Genomic DNA, 18,488 nt, shown 5'->3' on the forward strand with positions numbered 1-18,488 from the left:
AATTTTTGACTGGTTTCAGGATTGTTTGGCAGGGGGGACGCAGCATGTTTATCTCGGGTGGACAGTCATCATGAGATGCAGAAGTAAGTTCTGTTGTGGGCCAGGGAAGTATATTGGGACCTATACGGGCAATATTAATAGTAATCTCAGACTTGTTGCAGATGGTACAGTTGTCTGTGACGAAGTACTGCCTGAAAGAAGCTGCATAAATATTCGGTGAGATCTTAAGATTTCGAAATGGTCATTTGGCAACTTGCATAAAATGTTCGCTAATGTAAAATTGTACACTTTACAAAACGAAAAGACGTAGATCCTTTGACTGCAATGTCAGTAAGTAATAGCTGGGATCAGCAAACTTATACAAGTACCTGGATGTAACACTTTGTACAGATACGAAATGGAATGATCACGTAGGATCAGTCCTGGGTAAAACATGTTCAGCTGCAGACCCCTGGTAGAATGCTGGTGAAATGCAATCAGTCTAGAAAGGAGATTGCTTACAAATCACTCGTGTGGCCCATTTTAGGCTACTGCTCAAGTGTGTGGGACCCATACTCTGTGCTACGCACTTCACTGTGGTTCGCAGAGTACGTATGGTGTAGATACGGACTACATACATCTCCGAAGGCAACGAATATTTCCTTGGAACTGCTTTCAGCCATCCACAGTACTTGTCAGTATGTTTTGGGAACAGGAACGCCGTGATGAAGGTTTTATGACCGCTGGAACGGTAACGGGTTGAACATTGGGAAACAAAACACTTGTTTTGCTTTTGAAAAACATCACGCAGTTAATAGTATTACACGTTTCCTGTATATAACACACTCCTCTTTACCAACATGTTACATTTTACTGGTACAGTTTGCTAGAACTGCATCAGTTTACTAAGCCGTCTTCTCACACTGTGTTCTCGTCATTAAAAAATGTAGATTAGGTAATGAGCACATTGGCACAATCGATGGTGCAACATGTGTTCAATACAACGTAGATATCGATGTGTGGCCATTTGTGTCAAAGATGTTAAGTAAATCGATACAGTTGCAATTAGAAAGTAGATGTACCAGCACTGTCAACAAAATTATGTTGTTTATTTGTATGAATTATGTTGTGTGTGTTTAGTGTTTTGTCGTGTGACAACAACCTGTGAGAGCAGAAATTAGGAGGAGACGCCTCCGTGATGTCGCTTGGGTGTAACAAGATTCTCTCGTGAGTATATTTGTTGTCATATTGAACACTTGTTTTTGAAGATTGTATAAAGAGAAGCCGAGATTCTTCAAAACATCTCTGCGACACAAGACTAGTGTTAGCGAGAAATTGCGTCACTAACATTTGATCAGCTTCCTTTTTGGAAGGTTTCTAGCATGAATAATTTAATGTCAGTATATTACTGTCCTTTAATTAAATACCTTAGAAGACAACAGATGTCAGATACTTGTCCGGGTATTATTGGCCTTGCCATATTACATAGAAGAAAGTTACTAAACAAGATATGAAAATGCCTAAGAGACTGGTGTCGTCCTAGAGAAACTGTGTCGAAACTTTAAAGCACTGGCCGTGATTTCCTTGATTGTCGGGAAGGCCACATTTCTCGATGTTTTCTCATCATTGCGCGTCTCAGCTAATAAATCATTTGTAATTACCTTACTATTTGCCAATGTATTCTACAAAAAAAAAAAAAAATCAAATTTATTCTAACCTTTTGCGAAAAAACTGTTGGTTACTGAAAACATCGGGCTTTTCATTATTTTATAAGCTAATAACTATTTTTACGTAGGATAGTCGTGTCATACACCGAAGTAAAAACAATATAATTCGAAGTTCAGCTAAGGTGAAGTAAGATTGTAGGAATAGTAATGCTTTTGTGCTTAGGGCAGTATTTATTTATATGAAGTAAAGACCATGTGAAATACATGAAGGCTTCTGTTTGTAATGGTCATTTTGCATACGTTTCCTGTTGTCGATAGATAAAAAAATTCTTATTCCAAATGAACTTTCTTAGTGAAATGACTGTCATTATCAAAATGACTTCTGAAACTCTTTATTATCTATTGACCAATATGTGCGTAACATATAAGTTGTAGACGAGTTTTGTTGTATGGATGGAAAAATAACTGACACTTGCTAAAGTAGAGATTATGTAAAATGCAGACTGGCAGTAGCCAGAAAAGCATTTGTGAAAAAAAATGTTAATATCTTAATAAATTTATGTGTAACAAGGAAGCCTATTTTGAAAGAATTTTATGGAGTATAGCTTATATTATATTACATTAGTTGCATTCCATGAAGAGTGTTTTTTGGCATGTGGAAAGGTGTCACAGATGAACATTTAATTTGAGTACAAAACAGTGACATGACAAGTTCTAACGCCTCAGTCCACAGAACTTCATACACAACAGAAACCACGCACCCTCACACTTTTACCTTCTGCCTAAGAAGTCACCTTGGCTGTCCCATAGTTTCTGGCTTCGAAACACCCACCAAGCCTATCTCTGCCTTACTTGATCAACACCTGCAACCTATAATCCAAAGACTTCCTTCTATATTAAAGACACCAACCATTTCCTAGAGTCTGAAATCTTTGACCATCCCACCCCCATCGGACAGCTTTCTTGTCACCATTGATGTCATCTCCTCCTATAGCATCATCTCGCATGTACATGGTCTATCTGCTGCTGAACATTACCTCGACCTATGATGTCCTTCCTGCTTACCTTAATCAGCTCTATACTTACCAACAACTACCGGTACTTTATCTCTGAGAGGCAGACATACAAAGAGATAAGGGGCATGGCTATGAAAATTAAGATGACTCCTTCCTGTATCAACTTCTGTTCACATTGAACCTGCTAACAAACAACAGTACTTAAATTCTAACAGTTGTCATTCTTTCCATGTCAAATATTCCCTTCCATACAGTCCTGGCATTTGAGGCAAACATATATGTTCTGCTACAGACCCTTTACAGCAACACACGCACAATTCTCACCTCAGCCTTCACTGGGTGTAATTAGGCCCATCCTATCAGCCTAGTTCAGAAGCAGATTTCCTGGCTATCACATCCGATCCTAATACTGCTGATGCCTCCAAAGAAACATCTTAGGAGTACCCTCTTATCAGTCAGTATTATCTTAGTCTTGAATGTATTAAACAGTACTTCAACAAGACTGTTCCTTCTTAAAATCATGCCCAGAAATGAGGCCCATTCCATCTGACATTTTGCCCACCACCGCACTTGGAACAGCTTTGCAGTGTTGCCCTACCCCATCTACCTCTACAAATTCTGGTCAGGCACTACGCTCCTTCTGCACCTGTTTCTGTATCCTATAGCTCCAACTCCTGTGATCATCACCATTGTAAGACTTGCCCTATGCCCCTCCTACCACTACATATACCAGACTTGCAACTCGCAAAATGTATACATACTGTCAAAGAGATTGCCACCTGTGAAATGACACGTCATGTGCCAGCTGTTATGTACACGTCAGTTGGTCTTTTACATTGGTATGACTACCACCAAGTTATCGGCTAGAGAGTGTATACTGGCATCACACAATATTCTGTTGAGAGTTGTGACCTTGGTGCCTGTTTTAACCCAAATATCATTTTTATTCTTCCTTCAGACTCCATGTTCTCAGAACTTTGCAAGTGGATACAGGCATTACACCACGTCCTTGGTTCTTGCCACCCACCTGGCCTTAATTTACATTAATTTCTTCAGTCTCACTGTTTCTCCTCAGTAACTACTCCTTTCTTCACTCCCTTTTAGTTTTCTGTATCTTTTATTTTATGAACTGTCTGTTTTTCTCTGTCCCTCATGTCACCTGTCTACAGCATATAATGCACTTAGCTTTCCACTTTATTGTCTCTTGCATGAGGTTTTATGAGTAATCTCTGTCTTGCTTATTACCCTATCTTTATGCTCTCAGGTTTTCAAATCTCATCCACCTGCAGACCCCAACAATCAGCCTTTCCTTCTCATCCCATCCAATGTCTCCCCTGCCCTTGGGGTTCCGGGTGACTTCCAAACTTTTCCCATTTCCTAACCCTCGTCAGTCCTTTTCCGTCATCCCTCTTACTTTCCCTTCGCCCTTCTGCCAGAAGACTCCAAAAACTTACATATTTCCTTGACCCATATTAAAAACAAAGATTCCAAGACTTACCAAGCGGGAAAGTGCCGGTAGCTAGGCACAATATGTCTGCTTGTGTCTGTATATGTATGTATGGATGTGTGTGTGTGTGTGTGTGTGCGCGTGCGCGAGTATATACCTATCCTTTTTTCCCCCTAAGGTAAGTCTTTCCGCTCCCGGGATGGGAATGACTCCTTACCCTCTCCCTTTAAACCCACGTCCTTTCATCTTTCCTTCTCCTTCCCTCTTTCCTGATGAAGCAACCGCCGGTTGCGAAAGCCCGAAATTTCGTTTGTGTGTTTTTTTATTGTGCCTATCTACCGGCGCTTTCCCGCTTGGTAAGTCTTGGAATCTTTGTTTTTAATATATTTTTCCCATGTGAAATGTTTCTTTCTATTGTATGTGCCCCCTAAGGTAAGTCTTTCCGCTCCTGGGATTGGAATGACTCCTTACCCTCTCCCTTAAAATCCACATCCTTTCGTCTTTCCCTCTCCTTCCCTCTTTCCTGAAGAAGCAACCGTTGGTTGCGAAAGCTTGAATTTTGTGTGTGTGTTTGCATTTGTTTGTGTGTCTATCGACCTGCCAGCGCTTTTGTTTGGTAAGTCACATCATCTTTGTTTTTAGATATATTTTTCCCACGTGGAATGTTTCCCATATACAACCTATTCATGGGTTGCTTAGAGGAAGCCTTCTTGGTTACCCAGGCCTGCTAACTCAAAGTTTGGTACAGATTTATTGATGACATCTTCATGATCTGGACTCACAGTGAAAAAGAACTCCAGAATTTCCTCTCCAACCTCAACTCCTTTGGTTCCATTAGATTCACCTGGTCCTACTCCAAATCCCATGCCACTTTCATTGACGTTGACCTCCATCTTTCCAATGGCCAGCTTCACACGTCCGTCCACATCAAACCCACCAACAAGCAACAGTACCTCCATTATAACAGCTGCCACTCATTCCACATCAAACGGTCCCTTCCCTACAGCCTAGGTTTTCATGGCAAACGAATCTGCTCCTGTCCGGAATCCCTGAACCATTACACCAACAACCTGAAAACAGGTTTCGCATCCCACAACTACCTTCCCGACCTGGTACAGAAGCAAATAACCAGAGCCACTTCCTCGTCCCTTCAAACCCAGAAGAACCACAAAAGTGCCCCACTTGTGACAGGATACTTTCCGGGACTGGATAAGACTCTGAATGTGGCTCTCCAGCAGGGATATGACTTCCTCAAATCCTGCCTTGAAATGAGATCTATCCTTCATGAAATCCTCCCCACTCCACCAAGAGTGTCTTTCCGCCGTCCACCTAACCTTCGTAACCTCTTAGTTCATCCCTATGAAATCCCCAAACCACCTTCCCTACCCTCTGGCTCCTACCCTTGTAACCACCCCCGGTGTAAAACCTGTCCCATGCACCCTCTCACCACCACCTACTCCAGCCCTGTAACCCAGAAGGTGTACACGATCAAAGGCAGAGCTACGTGTGAAAGTACCCACATGATTTACCAACTGACCTGCCTACACTGTGAAGCTTTCTATGTGGGAATGTCCAGCAACAAACTGTCCATTCGCATGAGTGGGCACAGGCAGACAGTAATTGTTGGTAATGAGGATCACCCTGTGGCTGAACATGCCTTGGTGCACGGCCAGCACATCTTTGCACAGTGTTACACCATCCGGGTTATCTCGTACTTCCCACTAACACCAACCTGTCTGAACTCCGTAGATGGGAACTTGCCCTTCAGTATATCCTCTTTTCTCATTATCCGCCAGGCCTCAACCTCCGTTAATTTCAAGTTGCCGCCCCTCATACCTCACCTGTCTTTCAACAACATCTTTGCCTCTGTACTTCCGCCTCGACTGACATCGGTGCCCAAACTCTTTGCCTTTACAAATGTTTGCTTGTGTGTGTGTGTGTGTGTGTGCGCGCGCGCGCGCGCCCGTGAGTGTATACCGGTACTTTTTTCCCCCTAAGGTAAGTCTTTCTGCTCCCGGGATTGGAATGACTCCTTACCCTCTCCCTTAAAACCAACATCCTTTCGTCTTTCCCTCTCCTTCCCTCTTTTTCTTTGTTCCAAAATAATTCATAATTATCAACCTGTACTTTCCATGCAGCTATATTGTTGTTTTGGTCTTCAGTCCTGAGACTGGTTTGATGCAGCTCTCCATGCTACTCTATCCTGTGCAAGTTTCTTCACCTCCTAGTACCCACTGCAAACTACATCCTTCTGAATCTAGTATTCATCTCTTGGTCTCCCTCTACGATTTTTACCCCTCCATGCTATCCTCCAATACTAAATTGGTGATCCCTTGATGCCTTAGAACATGTCCTACCAACCGATCCCTTCTTCTAGTCAGCATCACCTGACTTAATTCAACTACATTCCATTATCCTCATTTGGCTTTTGTTGATGTTTATCTTATATCCTCCTTTCAAGACACTGTCCATTCCATTCGATTGCTCTTCCAAGCCCTTTGCTGTCTCTGGCAGAATTACAATGTCATTGGTGAACCTCTACATCTACATCCATATCCATACTCCGCAAGCCACCTGACGGTGTGTTGCGGAGGGTACCCTGAGTACCTCTATTGGTTCTCCCTTCTAAACCTCAAAGTTTTTATTTCTTCTCCATGGATTTTAATTCCTACTCCGAATTTTTCTTTCATTTCCTTTACTGCTTGCTCAGTATACAGATTGAATAACATTGAGGATAGGCTACAACCCTGTCTCACTCCCTTTCCAACCACTGTTTCCCTTCCATGTTCCTCGACTCTTATAACTGCCATCTGGTTCCTGTACAAATTGTAAATAGCCTTTCACTCCCTGTGTTTTATCCCTGCCACCTTCAGAATTAGAAAGAGAGTATTCCAGTCAACATTGTCAAAAGCTTTCTCTAAGTCTGCAAATGCTAGAAACATAGGATTGCCTTTCCTTAATCTGTCTTCTAAGATAAGTCGTAGGGTCAGTATTGCCTCACGTGTTCCAATATTTCAAACTGATCTTCCCTGAGATATGCTTCTACCAGTTTTTTCATTCTTCTGTAAAGAATTCGCGTTAGTATTTTGAAGCCGTGACTTATTAAACTGATAGTTCATTAATTTTCACATCTGTCAACACCTACTTTTTTTGGGATTGGAATTATTATATTCTTCTTGAAGTCTGGGGGCATTTCGCCTGTCTCATACATCTTGCTCACCAGATGACAGAGATTTGTCAGGACTGGCTCTCCCAAGACTGTCAGCAGTTCTGATGGAATATTGTCTACTCCTGGGGCCTTGTTTCGACTCAGGTCTTTCAGTGCTCTGTCAACTATATTATTTAATCAAAATATAATTATTTTCATTGAGATATCCCCGTAACTTGAATTTTTCCCAAAAAAGGATTACACAACTCATCTGTGAATGGAAATATGCAGAATAAACTGTTTTTAAAAAAGCTCTTATTGTTTAATAATGAATTCTGCACAGATAGCCAAGCCAAAGTGCTTCATTAATTCTACTCAGGGAGTTTTCCAGTTGAGATTGTGATCTGCCTATAACCTGACAAACTCAACACGTTCTACTTCTTGTATTTCCTTGTCTGAGAAATTTATTTTGATAGCTTCTGGAGTTCCATGAAAAATACTGAACTGCATGAACTTAATCTTGTCAAAATTTAATCATAATCAATTTGTCTTGTACCTTTTATGAATTTTGTTTGCCATTTCATCTGTTTCTGTATGTAGGCCTATGCTTGGTCAATACCAGTGTCATCTTCAAAAGGAACTAATTCTGCTTATTGTATACTTGACAGAAGATTGTTTATGTGTATTAGGAACAATAGAGGACCTGAGATTAAGCCTTGGGGAACCTCATACGTGATCTGTCCCCAGTCGAATTATGTCCATGAACTAGGCCTATATTGGTTGAATTATTAGATACAAATTTCTGCATTCTTTTGGCTAGATATGACTTTATCTAATGGTTGTCTATATCAACAATCCCATAAAACTTCAATTTTTTTAGGAGATTACTATGATTCACAAAGTCAAATTCCTTAGATAGGTGATAGAAAGTACCAACTGACACGGTTTTATTATTTGATGCTTGTAAAATCTAGTGAGTGAACATGTAAATGGTATTCTCAGTAGAGCAACCCTTCTGAAACCTGATTTGTTGTTTGTTGTAGATAATATTTGTTCGTAGGGTAAGATACTATTCTAGAATACACCACCTTCTCAAAAATTTTGGAAATTTGTATCAGCACTAAAACAGGTTGGAAGTTATTGACATCTCTCTTATCACCTTCCTGAAAGAGGAGTTTAATAACAGCATATTTCTGTCTCTCTGGAAAAATGCCTTGAGTTAGTAATGCATTACGTATTTTGGATCATCATCATCATCATTTAAGAGTGATTATGCCTTTCAGTGTTCAGTCTGGAGCATAGCCCCCTTATAAAATTCCCCCATGTTCCCCTATTCAGTGCTAACATTGGTGCCTCTTCTGATGTTAAACCTATTACTTCAAAATCATTCTTAACCGAATCCAGGTACCTTCTTCTTGGTCTGCCCCGACTCCTCCTACCCTCTACTGCTGAACCCATGAGTCTCTTCGGTAACCTTGCTTCTCCCATGCGTGTAACATGATCCCACCATCTGAGCCTGTTTGCCCTGACTGCTGCATCTATAGAGTTCCTTCCCAGTTTTTCTTTGATTTCCTCATTGTGGACACCCTCCTGCCATTGTTCCCATCTGCTAGTACCTGCATTCATCCTAGCTACTTTCATATCCGTAACCTCAACCTTGTTGATAAGATTACCTGAATCCACCCAGCTTTCGCTCCCATACAACAAAGTAGGTTGAAAGATTGAACGGTGCACAGATAACTTAGTCTTGGTACTGACTTCCTTCTTGCAGAAGAGAGTATATCGTAGCTGAGCGCTCACTGCATTGGCTTTGCTACACCTTGCTTCCAGTTCTTTCACTATGTTGCCATCCTGTGAGAATATGCATCCTAAGTACTTGAAACCGTCCACCTGTTCTATCTTTGTTCCTCCTATTTGGGACTCAATCCGTTTATATTTCTTTCCCATTGACATTACTTTCGTTTTGAAGATGCTAATCTTCATACCATAGTCCTTACATTTCTGATCTAGCTCTGAAATATTACTTTGCAAACTTTAAATCAAATCTGCCATCACAACTAAGTCATCCGCATATGCAAGACTGCTTATTTTGTGTTCACATATCTTAATCTCACCCAGCTAGTCTATTGTTTTCAACAAATGATACATAAATAATATGAACAATAGTGGAGACAGGTTGCAGCCTTGTCTTACCCCTGAAACTACTCTGAACCATGAACTCAATTTACTGTCAACTCTAACTGCTGCCTGACTATCCATGTAAAGACCTTTAATTGCTTGCAAAAGTTTGCCTCCTATTCCATAATCTCGTAGAACCGACAATAACTTCCTCCTAGGAACTGGTCATATGCCTTTTCTAGATCTATAAAGCATAGATACAGTTCCCTGTCCCACTCATAACACTTCTCCGTTATTTGCCGTAAACTAAAGATCTGGTCCTGACAACCTCTAAGAGGCCTAAACCCACACTGATTTTCATCCAATTGGTCCTCAACTAATACTCGCACTTTCCTTTCAACAATACCTGAGAAGATTTTATCCACCACGCTGATTAAAGAGATACCTCTGTAGTTGTTACAATCTTTTCTGTTTCCATGTTTAAAGATTGGTGTGATTACTGCTTTTGTCCAGTCTGATGGAACCTGTCCCGACTCCCAGGCCATTTCAATTATCCTGTGTAGCCATTTAAGACCTGCCATTCCACTGTATTTGATGAATTCTGACTTAATTTCATCCACCCCAGCTGCTTTATTGCACTGAAATCTATTGGCCATTTTCTCCACTTCCTCAAATGTGATCCTATTTCCATCATCCTTCCTATCCCATTCTACCTCGAAATCTGAAACAGTACTGATTGTATTTTCACCTGCATTGAGCAACTCTTCAAAATATTCCCTCCATCTGCCCAAGGCATCTACAGGATTCACCAGCAGTTTTCCTGACCTGTCCAAAATACTTGTCATTTCCTTCTTACCTCCCTTTCGAAGACTGCTAATTACACTCCAGAATGGTTTCCCAGCAGCTTGACCCATAGTCTCCAACCTGTTTCCAAAGTCTTCCCAAGATTTCTTCTTGGATGCTGCAATTATCTGTTTGGCTTTGTTTCTTTCTTCAACACAACTTTCTCTGTCTACCTGAGCTCTAGTATGTAGCCATTTTTGATATGCCTTCTTTTTCCTTTTACAAGCTTCCTTGACTGTGTCATTCCATCAAGCTGTTTGCTTCATCCTACTTTTACACACTACTGTTCCAAGACATTATTTAGCCACTTCTAGTACTGTGTCCCTGTTCGTTGTCCATTCCTTTTCCAATGACTGTAATTGACTACAGTCAACTAACTGGTACCTTTCTGAGATCGCTGTCACATACTTGTGCCTAATTTCCTTATCCTGAAGTTTCTCCACTCTTATTCTCGTACATATGGACCTGACCTCCTGCACTTTCGGTCTCACAATTCCAATTTCACTCCAGATTAAATAATGATCAGTGTCATCAAAGAATCCCCTGAATACATGTGTGTCCCTCACAGCCTTCCTGAATTCCTGATCTTTTATTATATAGTCAATGACAGATCTGGTGCCCCTGCCTTTCCAAGTATACCGATGAATGATCTTATGCTTAAAAAAGGAGTTTGTGATTATTAAGCCCATACTGGCACAGAAATCCAGGAGTTGTTTCCCGTTCCTGTTGGCCTCCATATCCTCTCCAAATTTACCCATAACCTTTTCATACCCTTATGTTCGATTTACAATCCTGGCATTAAAATCCCCCATGAGCAGAACACTGTCCTTGTCCTTTACTCTAACAACTACATCACTGAGTGCCTCATAAAAACTATCCATCTTATCTTGATCTGTCCCTTCACAATGCGAATATACTGACACAATCCTAATTTTCTTGCTAGACACTGTCAAACCTATCCACATCAGTTGTTCGTTTACATACCTTATTGCAACTACACTGGGTTCCAATTCTTTCCTGATGTAAAGCCCTACACCCCATTGTGCTATTCCTGCTTTGACTCCTGACAGGTAGACCTTCTATTCTCCCACTTCCTCTTCTTTCTCACCCCTTAACTGAATGTCACTAACAGCTAAAACGTCCAGCCCCATCTTACTTGCAGCCTCTGCCTGCTCTACCTTCTTCCCTGAGCAGCCCCCATTGATATTAATAGCTCCCCATCTCATTACCATTTGTTTGCCAAGTCGTATCTTAGGAGTCCCTGGTTTGTCAGTTAGAGGTGGGACTCCGTCACCTCCAAGGTTCCGAGGCATTTTGCTCTGATTGTTGCCAGCATCATATTTAAAGTACCAGGGAACCAGGTTGCTAGCCTTACTTGCCCCGAGTCCCATTGGGTTTTACCCCTAACGGTTGAGGGACTAACCGGTGGATTTGGTAGTCTTTGCCGTATGAGCACAAAGGTGACCACGACTCAGAATATGTCCGAGATGCCCAGCCTTCTTCCAAAGTAAGTGCTATCCCGATTGTTAGGACCACTTACTTGGCCACTCATACGTTGCCCGTGGTTCATGAACTAGGACATGACTACAGGAACCCACATCATGAACCACCGTATTTTGGATAAGACTGGGTGTATTATATGGGAACAAATCTTTGGTATTTTATTGAAAACACCATCAAGAACAGCTGAGGTTGTATTTTTGAGAGAATGTATAATATTTTTAATTTCAGAAAGAGAAATTGGTGATACTCTGGTTTACACAGTTAAGATAGATGACAGAAAGTACAAACTGACTCTGTTTTATTATTTGATGCTTGTAAAATCTAGAGAGTGACCTTATAAATGCGTGACACATTCATATGATTGAATTTAATGAGAATTACATTTTCGACATACTGTTGTGATTTTTCTCTTATTTTCTACCTGTGACTCATCATTTGTAGCTCTTCCATTCAGTTCAGTAGTTAGGTTATGTTGTTCTGTAGCTGATTGTCCTGTTGGTCATTTCATTACATTCCATATAGCTTGACGTCTGTTGTCAAAACTACTGATTTCCGACCTTGTGTGCATTTTCCTTAAGTTTTTGATAACCTTTCATAGTAATTTTGAGTAGTTTTTGTTGTGTGCAAGTACCACAGGATCTCTACTTGTTCTTGCCAACAAAAGATACATTTCCCATTTCCTTTCACTAGGTACTTTAATCGCTCTGGTTATCCATAGTTTTTTTATATGGCTGTTTAGTGTCCTTTGTGATTAGCTTATTGAGAAGGCTATTTTCAAATAATGGTATGAATTTATCATGGAATAGATTACGTTAGTGTTTGGTTCATTATAAATTTCATCCCAGGTCATCTACTGTAAACCGTTCTTAAAGACATTTGTCTTGCAGTCATTAATTTCTCTTACTGATTTCCACTGAGGAATATCCACGCTTTTCTTAACTAATTGTGCATCATGATCAGAGAGAGCATTTGTTACTGGGTAAACAGTTATTTCCTTGACAAGTTTGTTTGAATGGCCATCCTCTGCAGCAAGTGCAGGAATATTTGTTTTGTAAATAAAAACTCTCTTTTCTTGCTGCACCATATTTTATTTCTCCCAGGTGTGTTTCGCATTTCTTTTACTTTAAGGTGTCTTCAGTGGGATGTGGAATAATGCAGTTTCATTTTAATATGTGTTATTTGTAGATTAAGAAACAGTTCACATCTTTTTTTTTAAATGTAAGTAAGTGATTACTTACAGTTCTTCGCGGTTTTGGTTGGCATAAGTGTTTCCTCTCATCTGGTCACATGTTGGAGGTTGCATACAAGTTTATTTATGAAACATGAGCATATTTTTCTGTTCCAAACTTTTTTTCTCCACAGTTTTAATATTGTTTGCCCCTGTTGTAGTGGCACACTATTAATCTACTTTCTCGCTTTGATTTTAGCTCAAGAAAACATTATCAGTTAGAATTCTACAGCCTTTATCTACCCATATTGGAAAGTTAATTACTGAAATCAAACTGTAGGATCCAAATAAGCCTTCCAGATCATTTTTCCTATCAGAAACACGTAGAAAATCTACAGCTGAGGTCACCACAGACTATTAACTGTTTGCTGCTGTCTGACAGATAGCACAATAAGGAATCCATATTCCTCATAAACAGTTCACCATTTGATAATTCAATTGGAAGCACACCACAGAACTACTGGAGTCCCTAAAGGAATCTCTGTTTGCAGTATGAATGTTGTCAGATATAGAGGATATAAAAATAAAGAAGATTGTTGTACTATGCTTACTTTCATTCTCTAATGTCATATGGGGTTACTTTTGGGGCAATTCATCAAGCCAAGCAGAAATTTTTCAGGTGCAAAAATGTATAATAATAATTATCTGTGGTGTGAACACAAGAACATGATGCAGAGGCCTATGTAGGGAATTAGGGATATTAACTAATGCATCCCAGTATATTTATTCCTTAATTAAATTTACCAAATGTTCAAATGTGTGCGAATTCCTAAGGAACCAAACTGCTGAGGTCATTGGTTCATAGACTTACACACTACCTAAACTAGCTTAGTCTAACTTATGCTAAAAACAACACACACACCCATGCTCGAGGGAGGACTTGAACCTCTGGCGGGAGGGGCCACACAATTAGTGACATGGTGCCTCTAACTGCGTGGTCACTCCGCACAGCTTAAATTTATCATTAAGATATATATCGCTTTTTCAAACCAGTACTCAGTTTGTAAAATCAATAGGCCCTATTGGATGTAGTCCAAAAAGATGTCCATTTTTCAGGAACACACATTTTCAGTAACTTGCTAGGAGCTGTAAAATGTTTGTTGATGTTGTGGTCTTCATTCCAGATACTGGTTTGATGCAGCTCTCCATGCTACTCTATCCTGCACAAGCCTCTTCATCTCTGAGTAACTGCTGCAACCAACATCCTTCTGAATCTGCTTAATGTATCCATCTCTTAATCTCCCTCTATGATTTTTACCCCCTACACTTCCCTCCAGTTCTACACTGGTGATCCCTTGAGGTCTCAGGAGATGTCCTAACAACCAATCCCTTCTTCTAGTCAGGTTGTGCACACAAATTCCTCTTCTCTCCAATTCTATTCAGTACCTCCTCATTAGTTGCGTGATCTACCCATCTAATCTTCAGCACTCTTCTGTAGCATCACATTTCAAAAGCTTCTATTCTCTTCTTGTCTAAATTGTTTATCATCCATGTTTCTCTTCCATACATGGTTACACTTCATACACTTTCATAAAAAGACTTCCTGACACTTAAATCTATATTTGATGTTAACAAATTTCTCTTCTTCAGAAACGCTTTTGTTGCCATTGCCAGTCTACATTTTGTATCCTCTCTACTTCGACCATCATCAGTTATTTTGCTGCCCAAATAGCATAACTTGTCTACTACTTTAAGTGTCTCATTTGTTAATCTGATTCCCTCAGCAATTTGGATAAACCTGACTACATCCCATTATCCTCATTTTGCTTTTGTTGCTGTACATATATATCCTTCTTTCAAGACACTGTCTATTCCATTCAATGGGTCAATGGAAGTGTCCGATTCCACCTGTCTGCTTTGACCATGACGTAAGGGTGTTGCGTGTGACGTCATTATGGCACAGAGTTATGAGTTGCTGGTGTTTGTAGATGTTGTCTTGTTGTGTTGGTGGTGAGTAATTTTTTTTATTGGGTCTACTTTTCTCGAGTTGTAATGTTCTGTGTATTTATTGTGTATTGAATGGGTTTTAATTTACATAGGGATCTTTGGCTTATGAGTTTTTGAGATGTTGTGGTTTTGTTTTTTGTAGATGTAGGTGTTGTGTTATTTCGTACCAATAGTTGCGGTTGACCTATAAAAGTCAAGGGAATTGACCGATTCCAATTTTTGTAGTTTTATATGTAGCTATTGGTGATTTGGTATCATCAGATGTGGTCAGTACATTTGCATAGTCAGTTCGGAAAGAATGGAGATTGTCTCTTAGGAAGGCTTCTAGTGACACTTTATCTGCTTTTTTAAATAAAATTATTTTGCGTTTGTTTCTGGTGGATTTGGAAGAAATGGTATTGAGCCTAGCTACAACGACCTAGTGATCACTAATCCCTGTATCAGTCATGATGCTCTCTAGCAGCTCTGGATTGTTTGTGGCTAAGAGGTCAAGTATGTTTTCGCAACCATTTACAATTCGCGTGGCTTCGTGGACTAACTGCTCGAAATAATTTCCGGAGAAAGCATTTAGGACAATCTCGGAAGATGTTTTCTGCCTACCACCGGTTATGAACAAGTATTTTTGCCAACATATCGAGTGAAGGTTGAAGTCCCCACCAACTATAACCGTATGAGTGGGGTATTTATTTGTTACGAGACTCAAATTTTCTCTGAACTGTTCCGCAACTATATCATCGGAGTCTGGGGGTCGGTAGAAGGAGCCAATTATTTACTTAGTTTGGGTGTTAAGTATAACCTCCACCCACACCAATCCGCACGGAGTATCTACTTCTACTTCACTACAAGATAAACCACTACTGACAGACACAAACACTCCACCACCAATTCTGCTTAATCTATCTTTCCTGAACACCATCTGAGACTTCGTAAAAATTTCTGCAGAACTTATTTCAGGCTTTAGCCAGCTTTCTGTACCTATGATGATTTCAGCTTCTGTGCTTTCTGTTAGCACTTGAAGCTCAGGGACTTTCCCAGCACAACTACAACAATTTACAACTACAGTTCCGACTGTTCCTTGATCCAAGCACATCCTGTATTTACCATGCACCCTTTGAGATTGCAGCCCACCCCGTACTTTCCCGAGGCCTCCTAACCTAAAAAACCGCCCAGTCCACGCCACACAGCCTCCGCTACCCGTGTAGCCGCCAGATGAGTGTAGTGAACTCCTGATCTATTCAGCGGAACCCGAAACCCCACCACCCTATGGCGCAAGTCAAGGAATCTGCAGCCAACACGGTCGCAAAACCGTCTGAGCCTCTGATTCAGACCCTCCACCCGGCTCTGCACCAAAGGTCCGCAGTTGGTTATGTCGACGATGCTGCAGATGGTGAGCTCTGCCTGGAATCCAGAGAGAATTTCCTCAGATCCAAAGCGACACACGTCATTAGTGCCGACATGTGCCACCACCTGCAGCTGGCTTCACCCTGTGCTCTTCATGCCATCCAGAAGGACCCTTTCCACATCAGGAATGACTCCTCCCGGAATGCACACAGAGTGCACACTGGATTTCTTCCCCTCCTTAGCCGCCATATCCCTAAGGGGCCCCATTACGCACCTAACATTGGAGCTCCCAACTACCAATAAGCCCACTCTCTGCGATTGCCCGGACCTTGAAGGCTGCCTTTCTTCATGATACTTGAACTAAGTGTTAGCTATATTTAAATTATGCACCTCTGTGCAGAATTCTACCAGGTGGCATCCTTTTTCATTCCTTTCCACCAGTCCGTATTCACCCATTACTTTTCTTTCTCTTCCTCTTCCTAGTATTAGTTTCCAGTCCCCCATCACTGTATAAAATTTTTATCTCCTTTAACTCTCTGAATAATTTCTTGTATCTCATCATATATACATCGGCTATGGATTAAGACTGACCTATTCCAGGGTCTTAAGGTCTCTGTCACTCCTATGATATTCTGGCATCTTGTACGTTCTTTCCTTGAAGAGTTTCCAGATGCTGTGATCTTCTACACTCATGGTTCTAAAACAATAGATAAGGCAGGATACATTTTAACCCCTCCTACTGGCACGGAACATCATTTACTGCCAGTATCATGTAGTGTGTTCACAGCAGAGGTGCTAGCCGTTAACAGGGTCCTCCATTTTGTTTGTCAGGACTCCCTCCACAGTGTTTTAATATTTGCTGACTCAATGAGTAGCTTGGAGGCCATAGAACAATGCTATTCTCATCATCCTTTGGTCTCTGCTATCCATGACCTTCTCTCTGCCCTTCACTGTGCCGCAAAATCCCTATTGTCTTCCTCTGGGTCCCACATCATGTGGGTATCCCAGGGAATGAACTGGCAGACTGTTTGGCTAGAGAGGCATATACTTACCCCCCAGGTGCAGATGTGGATACACATCAAATCTCCCTTTGCCCAAAATTGGGATGATATCTGGCGCAGCACTGCTGTCAGGAATAAACTCCGCACGATCAAGGAGTCTACTGCAGTGTGGCTCTCTTCCGTCCATTCCTCTTGGAAGGAGTCCACTGTCATGCCACCTATGTATTGGTCATACTAGGTGTACCCATTGTTTTCTCTTGTGTAATGAGCTACCCCTCCCCCCCCCCCCCCCCCACTATGTAGTTGTGGAGCCAGAATAATGGTATCCAATGTATTGGTAAAATGTCACCTTCTTTTGGCCCTTCGTACTAAGTATGGCCTTCCAAATTCCTTATCTTCAATATTAATGGATGATTTATGGATGGCTGAACTGGTCTTCAGTTTCCTTTTTGAAAGTAGTAAAGTAGTTTTTACTTTCAGTTATAAGGTTTTGCCTTCCTCCTGGAGCAGGAGCAGGGTGTTTGTGGTTGGGGCCTCTCTTCCATGTTTTCTGGGTTCAGGGCCCATGACCACACCCCTGTGGCAAAGACTGCTCTTTTATCCTTGTGTTCCTCCAGTTTTTAGATGTGACCTACTCTTTTATGCCTTCTACTGTGTATGTTTTTAGCTTCCGCCTTTATAATTTGATCCCTTTGACTGCATCCGCCCTCTTTTCGTGGATGTGTCTATCTTCTGCACATAATTGTTGAATTGCGGGACTGATGACCTCTCTGTTTAGTTCCATACCCCTTCCCACCCCCACCCCCCAGTAAATCAATCAGTTGATGCAAAATGAGTCACTTGACTATATATGGAGCTGAAAACCTGTTTAAAATTAATGTTAGAGTTAACTGAAATGTACATCTCTGTGTCCAAATATTATGAGAGGCTTGTAATATTTATGAATATCTTGGGATTTGCAGTTTCCTGTGCAATGTCTACTGGCACTATAGGCTTCTGACCCCATATAGTGATACATAGTCTATATGGTGTTTATTTTGACTTCATTGTGAACAGTCTTGCATCTGAACTGAATACTACTACAGGCCTGTGAACAGTTGCCTCACCAGTGCCACAGATCCATAAATATTCACATATTCAATCATGAATATCACCTAATGTCACATTTCATGCACACATAAAAAAGCAGGTACACTGCTTGAATCACTTATGGGAGACTGTTGATATTTATAAACATGCGCCAAAACATG

General features: G+C 40.9%; 1 protein-coding gene across 1 annotated transcript in view; it reads left to right on the top strand.

The window, feature by feature from the left end:
* The first annotated feature begins 1,009 nt into the window (after positions 1-1,009).
* Positions 1,010-18,488, top strand: part of LOC126334731 (uncharacterized) — a 144,358-nt gene continuing 126,879 nt past the window's right edge. Inside the window, exon 1 of the mRNA XM_049997271.1 lies at positions 1,010-1,206. Coding sequence (XP_049853228.1) covers positions 1,178-1,206 — 29 coding nt within the window. The 5' untranslated portion in view covers positions 1,010-1,177. The remainder of the gene's footprint in view (positions 1,207-18,488) is intronic.

This window comes from Schistocerca gregaria, chromosome 2 (genome assembly GCF_023897955.1).
Source record: "Schistocerca gregaria isolate iqSchGreg1 chromosome 2, iqSchGreg1.2, whole genome shotgun sequence".
NCBI classification, from domain to species: Eukaryota; Metazoa; Arthropoda; class Insecta; order Orthoptera; family Acrididae; genus Schistocerca; species Schistocerca gregaria.